This window comes from Chionomys nivalis, chromosome X (assembly GCF_950005125.1).
Source record: "Chionomys nivalis chromosome X, mChiNiv1.1, whole genome shotgun sequence".
Classification (NCBI taxonomy): domain Eukaryota; kingdom Metazoa; phylum Chordata; class Mammalia; order Rodentia; family Cricetidae; genus Chionomys; species Chionomys nivalis.
The window spans coordinates 88,309,677-88,324,303 of record NC_080112.1 but is presented as its reverse complement, the minus strand read 5'-3'; the positions used below and the strand labels follow the sequence as shown (position 1 = coordinate 88,324,303).

Genomic DNA, 14,627 nt, shown 5'->3' with positions numbered 1-14,627 from the left:
AATGAATGCCATGAAATGGTACTACTACCCTCAGATTGGATAGGTCTTCCTACCTCAATTGACCTAGTATCAGCAAGCCCTAAGAGACATGCACAGAAATCTGGTTTTTGGTGATTCTAAGTCCATCAGATGGACAAAACAACCATCAACTATGATAACTTTTTAAAAAAAAAATACAAGGAAGAAAAAAGAAAAATAAGACCAGTTGAAAGTATTAAGTTGATAAAAATAAACAGAAAAGGAAAATAGTATGGAATACTGTAGGTGAAAAGCAAATTTAGGTGAGAGTTTAAGCTAAAGGTAGATTGAGGGGTAGCAGGCAATGATATAGTATCAGATAATGTACAACAGTTCCATTTCTCAAAATGCCAAACCACAGTGACTTTGTGAAATCTGTGATCCTTGGGAGAGGAAAAGGAAAAGAACAAAACTAATGAAATAGAAAAGAGTAAGGAGGGAGAAATTGATGACAAGAACAGCAGGACCAACTTGGCTTAAAAATATATTGGGCATTAAATAAAATACAAACACATATAGAGGGGAGAGATAACTGGATGGTAATATAGGATGGGAAAAACTGGCTGACCTGGTTGCTGCACCAACTTTCAAGACTCCTGAGTTTCTTTCCCAGCTCCTATAAGCCTGTCTCACCCTTGGGAGTGCTTTTTCAATGCATGGTCTGGTTCTTCCTTCTAGTTCTTCTTTTAGATGATCAGATTACAGATTCTATGGGATTGTTAAATTTTGAGCAAGGGAGTCATGTTATCTTGATTTCTCGAGTGTCTTCACTGAAACTAGCACATCTAGGATTCGGCCACTGGTTGAATTATTTTCTTTACCTTAATTCTTACTGTTAAAGTCCTTACAGTGCTATGTGGGAGTATATTTGAGAAGGATTAGAATATTGCTCCTCCCTAGTGGACTGTTACACCCTCAGTTCACATACTCAGATTACTGTACTCAAACTCCAGCAAAACCAAAAGAATAGAAAGGTGACTATAGCTAATTAAAATCAAGCATCTGGGGCTAGAGAGATGGCTCAGTGGTTAAGAGCACTAGCTATTCTGCTCTTCTAGAGGTCCTGAGTGCAATTCCCAGCAAGCACATGGCAGCTTACAACCATCTCTAAAAATACTTGAAGCCCTCTTTTCGTATACAAATGTACAAACAGACAAAGCACTCATACACATAAAACACATAAACAAAAAACCTTTGAAAAATATTCAAAATAAATAAACAAAAAACAAATGTATTTTAAACCCAATAATTTGTTAATAATAATAAACAAGCATAGAACAATATACACTAGAACGTTAGTTACTATGAATAGAAATGGAAAAATAAGCCAGGCAGTGGTGGCACAGGCCTTTAATCCCAGCACTCGGGAGCAGAGACTGGCAGATCTCTCTGAGTTCGAGGCCAGCATGGTCTACAGCGTGAGTTCCAGGACAGGATACAAAAGCTAAAGTGAAATCCTGTCTCGAAAACAACAACAACAACAAAAATACCAAAAACAAAAACAAAAAAAGAAAGGAAAAAAATAGGCATAGAAGAGAGAAAAGAAAATAGAAAGTAGAAAGAATAAAGATGAAGGGAAGAGAAAAGGTAGTCCGAGATAAAGGGAGAAAGGAAAGAAGAAATACAATCAAATCTCAATCTTAGTATTTGGGAGGATGGCACAGGGATATCTCACACACCTGTTTGTACCACAGACCAGCCTGTTTTCTCTAGAAAAGCCTACTTTATATTAAGGCAAAAGTAGAGTGAGCACAGGGCAGAACAACATGGTTCACAAAATTGAAATTAAATATATTACATAAGGAAAATATAAAGGTGAAGGAAAGACAACTGGACAAGGCCTCGTAGTCTATTTCTTTTTTTATTTATTTTTATTTTTTTATTAATTAATTAATTCATTTAATTATTAAAGATTTCTGCCTCTTCCCCACCACCACCTCCCATTCCCCCCTCCCCCAATCAAGTCTTCCTCCCTCCTCAGCCCAAAGAGCTAGCAGGTTTCCCTGCCCTGTGGGAGGTCCAAGGACCACCCACCCCCATCCAGGTCTATTAAGGTGAGCATCCAAACTACCTAGGCTCCCACAAAGCCATTATGTGCAATAGGATCAAGAACCCATTGCCATTGTTCTTCAGTTCTCAGTAGTCCTCATTGTCCGTTATGTTCAGCGAGACCGGTTTTGTCCCATGCTTTTTCAGACCCCGGCCAGCTGACCTTGGTGAGTTCCCGATAGAACATCCCCATTGCCTCAGTGTGTAGGTGCACCCCTCGCGGTCCTGAGTTCCTTGCTTGTGCTCTCTCCTTCTGCTCCTCCTTTGGATCGTGAGACTTCAGTCCAGTGCTCCAATGTTGATCTCTGTCTCTGTCTTCTTTCATCGCCTGATGAAGGTTAATATTCAGGAGGATGCTTATATGTTTTTCTTTGGGTTCACCTTCTTATTTAACTTCTCTAGAATCACGAATTATAGTCTCAATGTCCTTTATGGCTAGAAACCAAATATGAGTGAGTACATCCCATGTTCCTCTTTTTGGGTCTGGCTTAACTCACTCAGGATAGTGTTTTCAATTTCCGTCCATTTGTATGCAAAATAAGTTTCCGTACACAGGCACCATTGCTGAGTCTGTCTGACTCCTCGCTTTTTTTCTCCCTCTGAGTAAGGTATACTTTCTTCTGGCGGTCTGCTATTTATTTCACCAATAGAGGGCACAGTACAGTTGGTTCCCTTTCTCTAGGTACTAATAGGGCTATAGGTTTTCCACGGGCAGGTCTTGTACAAGTTAAAGAATTTTTAAGCACCCACCCACTGTGACAGTGGAACTGATCTATTGGGAGCCCACCAAGGCCAGCTGGACTGGGACTGAATAAGCATGGGTTGAAACCGGACTCTCTGAACATGGCGGACAATGAAGGCTGATGAGAAGCCAAGGACAATGGCACTAGGTTTTGATCCTACTGCATGTACTGGCTTTGTGGGAGCTTAGCCTGTTTGGATGCTCACCTTCCTGGACCTAGATAGAAGTGGGAGGACCTTGGTCTTCTCTCAGGGCAGGGAATTTGGACTGCTCTTCAGGACCTAGAGGGAGGGGGAATGGAGTGGGGGGAGGAGAAGAGGAGTGGGGATAGGGGGAGGGGAGTGGGGGAGGGGGCAATATGTGGGAGGAGGGGGAGGGAAATGAGAAACGGGGAGGAGGCGGAAATTTTAATTAAAAAAGAATAAAATAAAATAAAAAAAGAATTTTTAAGCACTTGACACAGCTTGTTCCTCTTCAGGTGAGCTAGTAAGTCCCACTCTAATCTGTTGATCAGATGATGTGTCCATTGCATGGGATTCTGCGGAGATCTGACTCAACATTTTTCCCATACTGTTAACGGTATTCAGCAAGCCCAGTCTTGGAGTCTAGGATCCTGACAATTGCTCTGTGCTCTGAGAATGGGCCTTGCAGAGAAGGACCTTTGTATCTAGAACCACAATAGGTCCCAAATCAGCCAGGATCTTTTAAAAATGGCATCCTTGCCACTGACCTTGCCATGATGGCCTAAGCCATCAACTAAGCATGTGGATAGCAAGATTCCTGTCTGGTTGATTATGAGTCTGCTCAGTGGTATATACAATACTGATTGTATTTTTGGTGACCATTCATTTTTATCTTTAAATTATCTCATATTAAAAGTGCACTAAGAATTTCCCAAGGTTCTCTCTTTGTCTTAGGACATGATTCCAAACCTCTGCATAGTCACTCACTCCACACTGGAAATAAAACACTTACTATTTGGAACCGAGTTGTCCCACTTTCAAAAGCTTCATTCTTTCTTTGCTAGTGATATTGCTATTTGTCTACCATCATTCATCTTAGGATAGTTGTTCTACGAGCCGATCTGGTTTGTTTCCAGGGATTCTAACAGTAGGTGTATAGACTCACCTGCCATCTTCTAAATCCTAAAGCATCATTCTGTAAACATTATACATAACTTTGCTTCTAAAAACTGAGGTTTTATTTTATCCATCTATGACTTTTACTATGCAAATCTTTAAACTTTCCACATATTCACTGTATGGGGAATGTGCCTGGATCATGTAAATTCACCTATTGCTCTAAGAACTCTTCATATACAGTAGAAATAACAGATTTAATAGGTCATCCAATGAAAGTTCTTCTCATCTGTGCATTTAAAGTACAACTGGGAATGAAATTTTACAAGCAAAAAATGTCAAGTACTATAGTTATTAATATAATCAATTCCTATCACAGAAATAATTCAACGAAGTTAAAAGAAGTGATAACCTACTGAGGTTGTAGTTCAGTAGTAGAGCACATATTTAGCAGGTACAATGACATGGATTCAACCCCCAACTCTGAAAAATAAAAAGAAACGATAATTGTTAAAATTCATAAACACTGTGCATTGTATGAGGAGCAGTGGGCCATGTCCTGCCACCCAACTAGCTTACACCTGGGCTGGCTGGCTGCTTGTCATCCCGGTCACCCAGCTTATGCCCGAAATAATCACTCAGAGATCGTGTTAATTAAATTGCTGCCTAGCCCATTATCTCTATCCTCTTATTGGCTAACTCTCACATCTTGCTTTAACCCATATCTAGTAATCTGTGTAGCACCATGAGGTCATGGCTTATCAGGAAAGATCCTAATCAGCATTAGTTCCAGGCCAGAGAATCATGGCATCTGCCACATTTCACTTCTTCCCAACATTCCTTTCTCTCTATTCTGCCCACCTAAGGGCTGCCCTATCAAAAGGCCAAGGCAGCTTCTTTATTTCATCCAATGAAATCAATACACATACAGAAGGACCTCCTACACCATTTCCCCTTTTTCTGTTTAAACAACAACAAAAAAAAGAAATTTAACATAGTAAAATTACATATAACAAAACAGCTATCAAGCAGGAATTATAGTTACAATGTTTATATCTATTTTATCTTTTATCATAACTAAGGAAAACTATAACTATCTATCTATTCTTCAACTCCATCAAAGACTCCAGAAGGATATAATATTACCTATGTAAACTGGCAGTAAGCAACTTCCAAAACTCTAGAAATGACAGAGACATCTCACTGCTTGGACAGTCACCCAAAGTTTTCCTGTACTGTTGGGGCATCCTTCTTCTGCCTTCAGGCCCAGAGTATCCAGCAGATATTTCCATAAAGCAGGAAATTCCAAAGACAGTTCAGTCACTTTCTTTTGTGTCCTGCACAGTTTTTTCTCTCCAAACTGCTTCATGCTGTATGGGGGCGCTGTTAATTAGGTCTTTCATGATGTATCCTGTTTGCTAGGTTCCTCTCAGTCAGCAGTTGAGCAAAGTAATTTTTTGAGGGTGTTCACAGCAACCTTTCAGGAGTGAGTGGTCTAGCATACCATATTGGTTTAGAAGGAATCCACAGAGTCTCATTCTCTGTGAAAGCAAAAGAAGGACCTCTTTTCCCAAGCATCATATCCTTAGACCCAAATTTTGAAGTCAAGATACCTTTAGAACATATATGCTGGTTTAGCTTAGCAGCCCATTCAATGAAATGGTTTTTTTGTACTTATCTCCTTTACAGTCAAAAAATTAAAGAAAACACAATAATATACAGAATCCAGACTCTCTGTGAATTTTCCATTTTTATGTGGCTTATTTTTCTTTACTTCTTTTAATCTTTAACTATCTGTACTCTGGCTCCTTAAAGACTTTACCCTTTTTTAAAGCATTAACTTTACTTTATGACTTTTTAATACTCTTTTTCTTCTTTCTCCCAAGCCTACGTATGTCTATCTAACACTATGACCATTTAGTTGTCTTCTATGTCTGAATCTGTCCTATTGTGACTCTGTAATTCTTTACTATCCAGGAGCACTTCTTAAAATGCTAAGCACTTCTTTAAAACTTAAGTTGTGTCATGTAGGAGTAATATGGTACCGCCTGTTTCCTGCCCAGTCTAAACCTTCAGTGCACTGTTATTGTAGTAATTATAATAGTTCCTGCCTGAGATCAACACAGTTCAGCATGGCGGAGCTGCTCCTGCCTCAGATCCATTTGGTGCCACAGGAACACAGCTAGTCCACATTGCCATCAAGCAAGCCTTAGCACATTACTTACAAAACCCCATCTAAATTCTCTGTCTCCTGCAAAAGGCAGAGGTTGCACAAGTAGCATAGCCCAGAAACTGGTATTTCAAAACTACCACTTTCTAGTAGACCTGATCTTGCCGCCTACACCAGAAGGAAGAGCTGAGCCATGGGCATGGTCTAAGCTATTTTGTTCCTAACCCCAAATGGACACACAAACATCTGAGCCAATGAATGCTCCATAGCTGGGGTTTGCAACAGCGGTAGGGCCCAGGAAGCCTAGTTTTAAAATGGTGTGGCTTTTATTTTTTCAGATGCAGCTGAATCAAGAAAATTTCTCTTAAAGGAGCTGCTATACTCTGCCAGCAAACAGCAAAAAGCTGTGTTAAACTCTCATTGTGTCCTTTTTAAGCCCTCTCAGGTTTTTAAGTGGATTTAGTCCATCACGTTGAGGCACCGAACTGTTGTATGAGGAGCAGCAGGCCACGTCCCGCAGCCCAACTGGCTTACACCCTGGCTGGTCGGCTGCTTGTTGTCCCAGCCACCCAGCTAGCTTATGCCCGAAATAATCATTCAGAGATCATATTAATTAAATTGCTGCTTGTCCCATTATTTCTATCCTCTTATTGGGTAACTCTCACATCTTGCTTTAACCCATATCTAGTAATCTGTGTAGCCACGAGGTCGTGGCTTACCAGGAAAGATCCTAACCAGTGTCAGTCCCAGGCCAGAGAATCATGGCATCTGCCACACTTCCCTTCTTCCCAGCATTCTTTTCTCTCTACTCTACCCACCTAAGGGCTGCCCTATCAAAAGACCAAGGCAGCTTCTTTATTTCAACCAATGAAATCAACACAAATACAGAAGGACCTCCTACACCAACTATGCTTAGAGATTTCCTAGAGATAAACAATTGAATGAATATGGCATTGGTTGAGAAGTCACTAAGGCTCTAATAAACAATTATCAGTTTTGTGACCTAAATAACTTCAAGAATCTAGGCATGTTGGTTTACACTAGTTCATAGCACTGTGGAGCCTGAACTTGGAGGACTGTAATAACTTGAATGTCACATGGTGATTTCCTCAGCTAGAGGGATGAGATTCTCTCTCAAAATCAAGAAGTGGAGGAGAAGGAGGAGAAGAGGAAGGAAGGAAGGAAGGAAGGAAGGAAGGAAGGAAGGGAGGGAGGGAGGAAGGAAGGAAGGAAGGAAGGAAGGAAGGAAGGAAGGAAGAAAGAAAGAAAGGAAGAAAGAAAGGAAGAAAGAAAAGAAAGAAGGAAGGAAAGAAAGAAAGAAGGAAAGAGAGAGAGAGAGAGAGAGAGAGAGAGAGAGAGAGAGAGAGAGAGAAAGGAAGGAAGAACAGACTGACTTAGAAGAAAAGTTTAAATAAACCTCAAATTCCATCTAGAAGCTGAGGGCATAGCTAAGATAGAATAGTGATAAAGAAACTATAAATAAATTTTTCTCTAAAAAGCCATAAACCTCTTCTACCACTCCACTAACTTCTTAAGTCATGCTTGCTAGTAAATGGGATGATAAGTGAACTGAAATGACATTTGAGCAGCAGCCCAAGAAATAGAAATTATGACTTGTTTCCAACTAAGTTAATGATGGCCTAGAAAACAAAGCAACAAATACTCTTTGTAACAATAGAATAAAATCAAACATCTCAGCAATATAATATTCATAATGGTAATGGTTAGGTAATGATAAATTTTTCTAAAAAAGCAGAGGAAAGTAACATTCCTACAAGTGTATAGATAAACTTTTCAAAAGCATATCTTGAAAACATCGATACTGAAATTTAGAGCATCATCATCATAATAACAACAACAATAATAAATGTGTGATGATAACATAAACTTCATAAATTGTAACTCTCTCTCTATATATGTATGTATATATATATATGTGTGTGTATATATATATATATATATATATATATATACAAAAATAAAAGGATTTTAAAGCTGAAATGAAATACATGAAAACATTTAAAATCTTTTGGATAGATATAATAGCATGTAGTAAATGATCAAAACAATACTCAGTGCATTTGAAGAGAGATCCATTAAAGTTAGCATCAGAGGGGAAAAAATGTTCTCAGAAAAGAAACAATGTATCCCAGGGAATAACTAATGAAATGCTAGAATTCTCTGACACATATATGACTTGAAGCTCAATGGGTAAAAGAAAGAACATTCTATTTGAAAAATAAGGACTGAAAAGTACTTAAATTTGGTGAAAGTCATAAGGCTGTAAATTCATGAAGGTCAAGAATAACAAGTATAAATATGAAATTCAGAGTTGCCAAGATGGTTAAGATGACATTTTGGTGCTCCTGAACATTAGAAGCCAAAGAAAAGTTTTAAACAACCTCCCCAAGGACTGAGGAGAAATCTCAGAGTCAAGTTGAAAGCACTAAGGGAATATTTTATTTTGTGGTCTACAGAGAGTTTTTGAATATTTTAGTGAAAAAACTAGGCGAGAGCCAGGTGTGGTGGCTTATAACTCCCAGAACTCAGGAAGTTGAGACAGAAGAATCATGAATTTAAGATTAGCTTGGGCTATATACCAGGACTAGGTTTAATGGTTTTTTTAAATCCTAAAGTTATACTACTGTGTAAACTCAAATTAATATAGTAAATATACAACATAATGAAAACAGGCTTTGAAAAATAGTAAGATTTTCTAAACATGCAAAGCACAACAAAATAAACCAACAAAGCACACTGTAGTAAATAGCATCAACCTATAGGGAGAGAGGAAAATCTGATTTACCGAGGTGCTTCAGCATAAAATTAAAAATTTCCCCCCAAATATAGAAGTTCCATTAGAATTAAAATCATACTCCAGGTAGTGGTGGTTCATACCTTTAATCCCAGAACTTGAGAAGCAGAGGTCGGTGGATCTCTATGAGTTGAAGGTCAGCCTGGTCTACAGAGCAAGTTCATGGCCAGCCAGGGCTACACAAAGAAACCCTGTCTCTAAGAACTAAAAAAAATTATAAAAAGTAATTAGAAAATGTGGACAACTTAAAGGGGAAAATATATTGACCATAAGGAAGCCCAAGGATGGAATTATCAAAAATTTTGAACTGTTATTTTTTATTGATTTTTATTGAGCTCTACATTTTTCTCTGCTCCCCTGCCTCCTTCTCCCCTCCCCACTTCAACCCTCCCCCAAGGTCCTCCATGCTCCCAATTTACTCAGGAGATCTTGTCTTTTCCTACTTCCCATGTAGAAATTTTGAATTATTTAAAGTGCTAAAGGAGATAATGAACAAAGAACTAAAGGAGACAAAGAAAACAATGTTTCAACAAATAGAAAACAAAATTAAAAGCTTATAATTATAAAAAAGAACCAAGCACAAATTTGGGAGTTAGGAAGTACAACAAATGAAATAAAAAGTTTACTAGAGTGATTCTACAGCAGAATGTCAATAATTTAACTGAACTTTAATTTTTAAGTAACTAGACAAAAAAACAAGATTAGCCCAACTACTAAAATGATAAATGTGATTTACTGGCAGGTTTCCGCCAACTTTACACAAACTAGACTCATCAGAGAAGAAGGAGCCTCAGCTGACAAAGAAGTATCTCCAAAAGATCTGGCTATAAGGCATTTTCTCAATTAGTAATCAAAGGGAAAGTACCCAGCCCATGGTGAATGATGCTGCCGTCCTTGGGCTGCTTATCCTGGAATCTATAAGAAAACAGACTGAAAAAGCCAAGGGAAAGCAAGCCCTCAAGTAGCACCCCTCCATGGCCTCTGCATCAGCTCTAGCCTCCAGGTTCCTGCCCTGTTTGAGTTCCTGTTATGGATTCCTTCAATGATGAGCAGTGATGTGGAAGTATAAGCCAAATAAACCCTTCCCTCCCCAACTTAGTCTTTCAGTACATCAGTAGTAACCCCAACCAAAACAGGAAAATAGAATAAGAAAATGTACAATTAAGACATCCAAACTTTTCTTTAAAAAAATTGGAAATTTTAGTGAGAGAAACTAGGGAAAGAAGAAAAAATAAGTGACACAATTGACTAAAAAAAGAGCCAAAAGTGGGTATGTTTCTACAGAATTGAAAGATTAACAATTAGAGGTGAAGAAATAGCTCAGGAGTTATTAGTACTTGACGTTCTCAGAGGGTCTCGTTTCAGTTTTTGACACTCATGTCAGGCAACTTAACAAATACCTGAAACTCGTATTTCCAGAGGATAGCACATGAAATAAATAAATCTTTATTATTTATTTATTAATCTTTATTATTCATTGTATTGAATCAATAAATACAAACAATAATCACTCTATGACAAGTTAAATAATCTAGATAAGGAAAGAAAACGGAAACACAGGAAAAACTGAAAAAGAAGAAATAAAAATATTTGCGATCATATACATGGAAAACCATGAGGAAACTACATACAAAATCTAGCACAATAAAAGAACTTGGGAAAGTTACTGGATACAGGAACAATAAATTAAAATTATTTTCAATACTATATATATGCAACAATAAACACTCCATAAAGGTAATTTAAAAAAAAATATGAGCATCTGAAAGATGTCATGTAACCATTGGCTATTAAAAGAAACAGAGTAATAATAAATAAATAAACACATATAAGCCTCCAAACATATCTATTTTTTCCTTTAGGATTCTTTTGAATGACTTTTTATTTTATCTTATTTATTTATTTATTTATTAAAGATTTCTGCCTCCTCCCCGCCACAGCCTCCCATTTCCCCTCCCCTCCCCCAATCAACTCCTCCTCCCTCAGCAGCCTTGTGGGAAGTCCAAGGATCTCCCACCTCCTTCCAGGTCTAGTAAGGTGAGCATCCAAACAGCCTAGGCTCCCACAAAGCCAGTACATGCAGTAGGTAGTAGTCAAAACCCAGTGCCATTGTTTTTGACTTCTCAGCAGCCCTCATTGTCCGCTATGTTCAGCGAGTCCGGTTTTATTCCATGCTTTTTTTTAGACCCAGTCCAGCTGGCCTTGGTGAGTTCCCGATAGAGCATCCCCATTTATCAACAATCTCACTATGAAAAATAATTCCAGTTATATGAAGTATCCAAAGTATGTAAATCTGTAACGAAAAAAACCTAGAGTTTTTCTAGGAGTCTGGGAGGAAAAGGATGTGTTATTGAGTGCTTAATGAATAGTATTTTTCTTCTGGGGTGGTGAACTAGTCCAAATCTAGAAGGAAGTTATGTTTGTACTAAATGACTTGAGATTGCACACATTGACGTGATAACTTTTATATTATGTAAAGTGTACTGTAATAAAATTTGTAAATGTTGCTATCATAATCATCACTAGAAAAAATAATGAAATTTCACTATCTTTAAAATGTCATGGAGAGGGAGCAATAAGTGGTCTAAAGTGGAAAAGTATAGAGAGTGTAATTTAGATAACATGGTTTTTCTCTCTTTTCTTTGTTCTTTTTCAGATTATGTCTGGCCATTACCTAGATATTTGTGCCCCGTCTGGATCTCACTAGATGTGCTATTTTCAACTGCGTCCATCATGCACCTCTGCGCCATATCGCTGGACCGGTATGTAGCAATACGTAATCCTATTGAGCATAGCCGGTTCAATTCGCGGACTAAGGCCATCATGAAGATTGCCATCGTTTGGGCAATATCAATAGGTAAATACCTGGCCATAGAATTGCAGCGGCTATGCTCAATACCTTCGGATTATGTACTGTGAACAACCTACAGACATCGACTGGTAACATTTGCGTTTGATCGGGAGTCGAGTAATTATTCTTGACCTACATATCTGATATTTAGGTTAAAAATAATGAAAGCATAATACATATGGATATGAAGACATAAGCTTTCGATTTTTACAACTAAATTATCTTTTACTTTAATATACCAAAGAATTCTGCAACACAGATACAAAATGTTATGATGATTACAAAGCTGTAAGAAAAAGCCTAAATTTTAAAAATATAACATTGATATATATGAAAACAAAGATCTTTTCTGATTATTTGACGTACTGATTTTGAAAATTTAATAATACAATTTAAATTAAATGTCATGAAATAAACATTTATAAATTTGTGCTGTTATTAAACAATCTACTATTTCTCATAAATTTTAATGAGTTTTTGAGTTCTGTTTAAACATAAAAAGTCATCTGTTGGATTTGTAAATATTCAGAATATTTAAAGAGAGAGAAATGATCTTGTTATTTCACATACTTAAAATATCCATAAATGTTTTGATCATTCTGATATTAAAGTTAAGAATTTTAACTAAATGGAAGTACGAGCATTTCTAATCCTCTCTCCTTTCTCTCATTCAGTTGAACTTATATTATTATATTATATCTCATGAAATAATTTCTCTTCAATCCGTGTTTCTTTGAAACACTTAGAGGGAGACTATACGAAGATCAAGAACATTTTTTACTCTTCATTAATCTTCTAACGTTTTATCTTTGAGTTAGTAGGGCAAATAAATTTATATCACTTTTAAGATTGTTTTATTGTAGCCTTTGTACATGATTCTGTGTGTACACAACAATATGCCTTTAGATAATGCCTTTAGAGTCATGCCTTTAGAGTCATGGAGCCTCACACAGAATCATATGGATCTACATATGCAAAGTTGTGCTAATAAGTTCAATTCACATTCTCTCCTTTTATAAATAAGCATATAAGGTGATAGATGCCATTAAGACTTTTTAAGATAAAATATTTTACATTAAGATTTGATGAAAAAAGAATAACTTGTACATTAAAGGGAAACAGAAGAATGTAAAAGAAATGCTTCACTTCCAGATTTAAAAAAGGAATATTATAGATATATAAAATGTAAAAGGAGATATTAAGATAAAAAGGAAGATAAAGTAAGAAAATATAAGACATAGCAAAATGTAAAATTAAAACCAAATATATGTCAAATTACACTAACTATAAATTATCTAAATAGGATAAGAAAGTCAGAATTAGAAAAATAACACAAACATGTATAGTATGTTAAGAACATAAAACAAAAGTTGAATTTTTAAAATGGTCCTTTCCTCAAACATCAACAAAAAATTATACAGCAACAATATTTATAAAATTTTGGTAAAAAATTTTGTAGAGTGTTTACTATGTTACGATGAGATATTTAATTCAACTGAATGCAATCTTGTGCAACCACTTTGGAAATCAGTGTGGTGATTTCTCAGGAAATTCGGGATCAACCTACCCCAAGACTCAGTAATACCACTCTTGGGAATATACCCAAGAGATGCCCTATCATATGACAAAAGCATTTGTTCAACTGGATAATATAACATAATACATGTATGTATACAATAATTTGGCTTCATTCAAAGAGGAGAGACAGACAAATCTACATTGAGGTATAAGATCTAAACAAGACACCCTTTGTGATTATGAGGAACAAAAACAAAGCTACCAGTGATATCTGAGATGAAGAATAGATCAATTTTCAAAATTATACTATACTCTTAAACATATAGTGAATCATAGCATAGCCATATTTCTTGTGTTAAAAAACTAAAAATTCCCATATTCTGATGAAAGTTTAAATTGTGTCATTGGCATGAAACAAACATCATCTGTTCTCGTTCCCTCATTTGAGCTCAACACATTTATTTTTTGAAAAAATATCTAGCTATATACAATTTTTAGAAAATTGAGTATGTCTAGTAATCATTGCTTCAAGCATTAAGTCTGATAGATAAGCAAAGATAAGCAATAGAATAAATCATTTAGCTGTAGTCATCAAAAACATCCATAGTACTCAAAAATATTTTCATTTTCATAAAATTAAAACTAGCTTATCAGTCTCAAAAGTAAAGTATCTTTTTTAAAAAAACAAAGTTGTATTGAATCTATAAATCAAGTAAGTAAACACTAAAGTCTAAATAATACTATGATTTGCAATCCATACACATATCCATATGTACAAAAAAATTAATATTTACTTAAGTTGTTTAAATACTATTTTACAGTTTTCAGTCTTATGTCTGTCTTTTGTAGACACATCTCTGGGCATTTCATTTCTTTGACCACTATTCTAAATAGTGTTGTTTTAATTTCTGATTGCTTTTTGATGGTATTTATAACTAAGAACCTAAATTTTACATATTTATTCTCTGCCTAAAGATCTAGCTAAATTCCTTTGACATCTCTAAGAGATTGTTAAGAGATACTGCCATTTTCTAGATATGCTCCATAATGTCACTTAAATGATGACAGATTCATTCGCTCCTTCCTGTCTTAAATCTTTATTATTTGACAGGATGTGCAAAGTAGTGTTCAGTGACAGTGGGGGTGGAAGACATTTTTCCTTCTTTTCATAGTAGAAACATATTAGAATTTCATTAAGAGTGATGTTTGTGTGCTGGGGTGTGGCTTCAATGGTACAAGAGTTGCCTGGAATGTATAAGGCCCTAGCAGAGCAAAACAAAAGAAACAAATGTTGTGTGTTAGTTCAGGCCTTTTAAAAACATCTTTTATCAGATTCAAGAAGTTCCTTCTCATTCTATATTAGCTGTGACTTTTCATAGTAGGCA

At 36.3% G+C, this 14,627-nt stretch overlaps 1 protein-coding gene across 2 annotated transcripts in view; it reads left to right on the top strand.

Annotated features, from left to right (window-relative positions):
* Positions 1 to 14,627, top strand: part of Htr2c (5-hydroxytryptamine receptor 2C) — a 252,455-nt gene that overhangs the window by 215,760 nt on the left and 22,068 nt on the right. Inside the window, exon 5 of one of the 2 annotated variants that reach the window (XM_057759543.1) lies at positions 11,530 to 11,730. In XM_057759543.1, coding sequence (XP_057615526.1) covers positions 11,530 to 11,730 — 201 coding nt within the window. The remainder of the gene's footprint in view (positions 1 to 11,529; positions 11,731 to 14,627) is intronic. The other variant, XM_057759544.1, reaches the window with a different exon arrangement.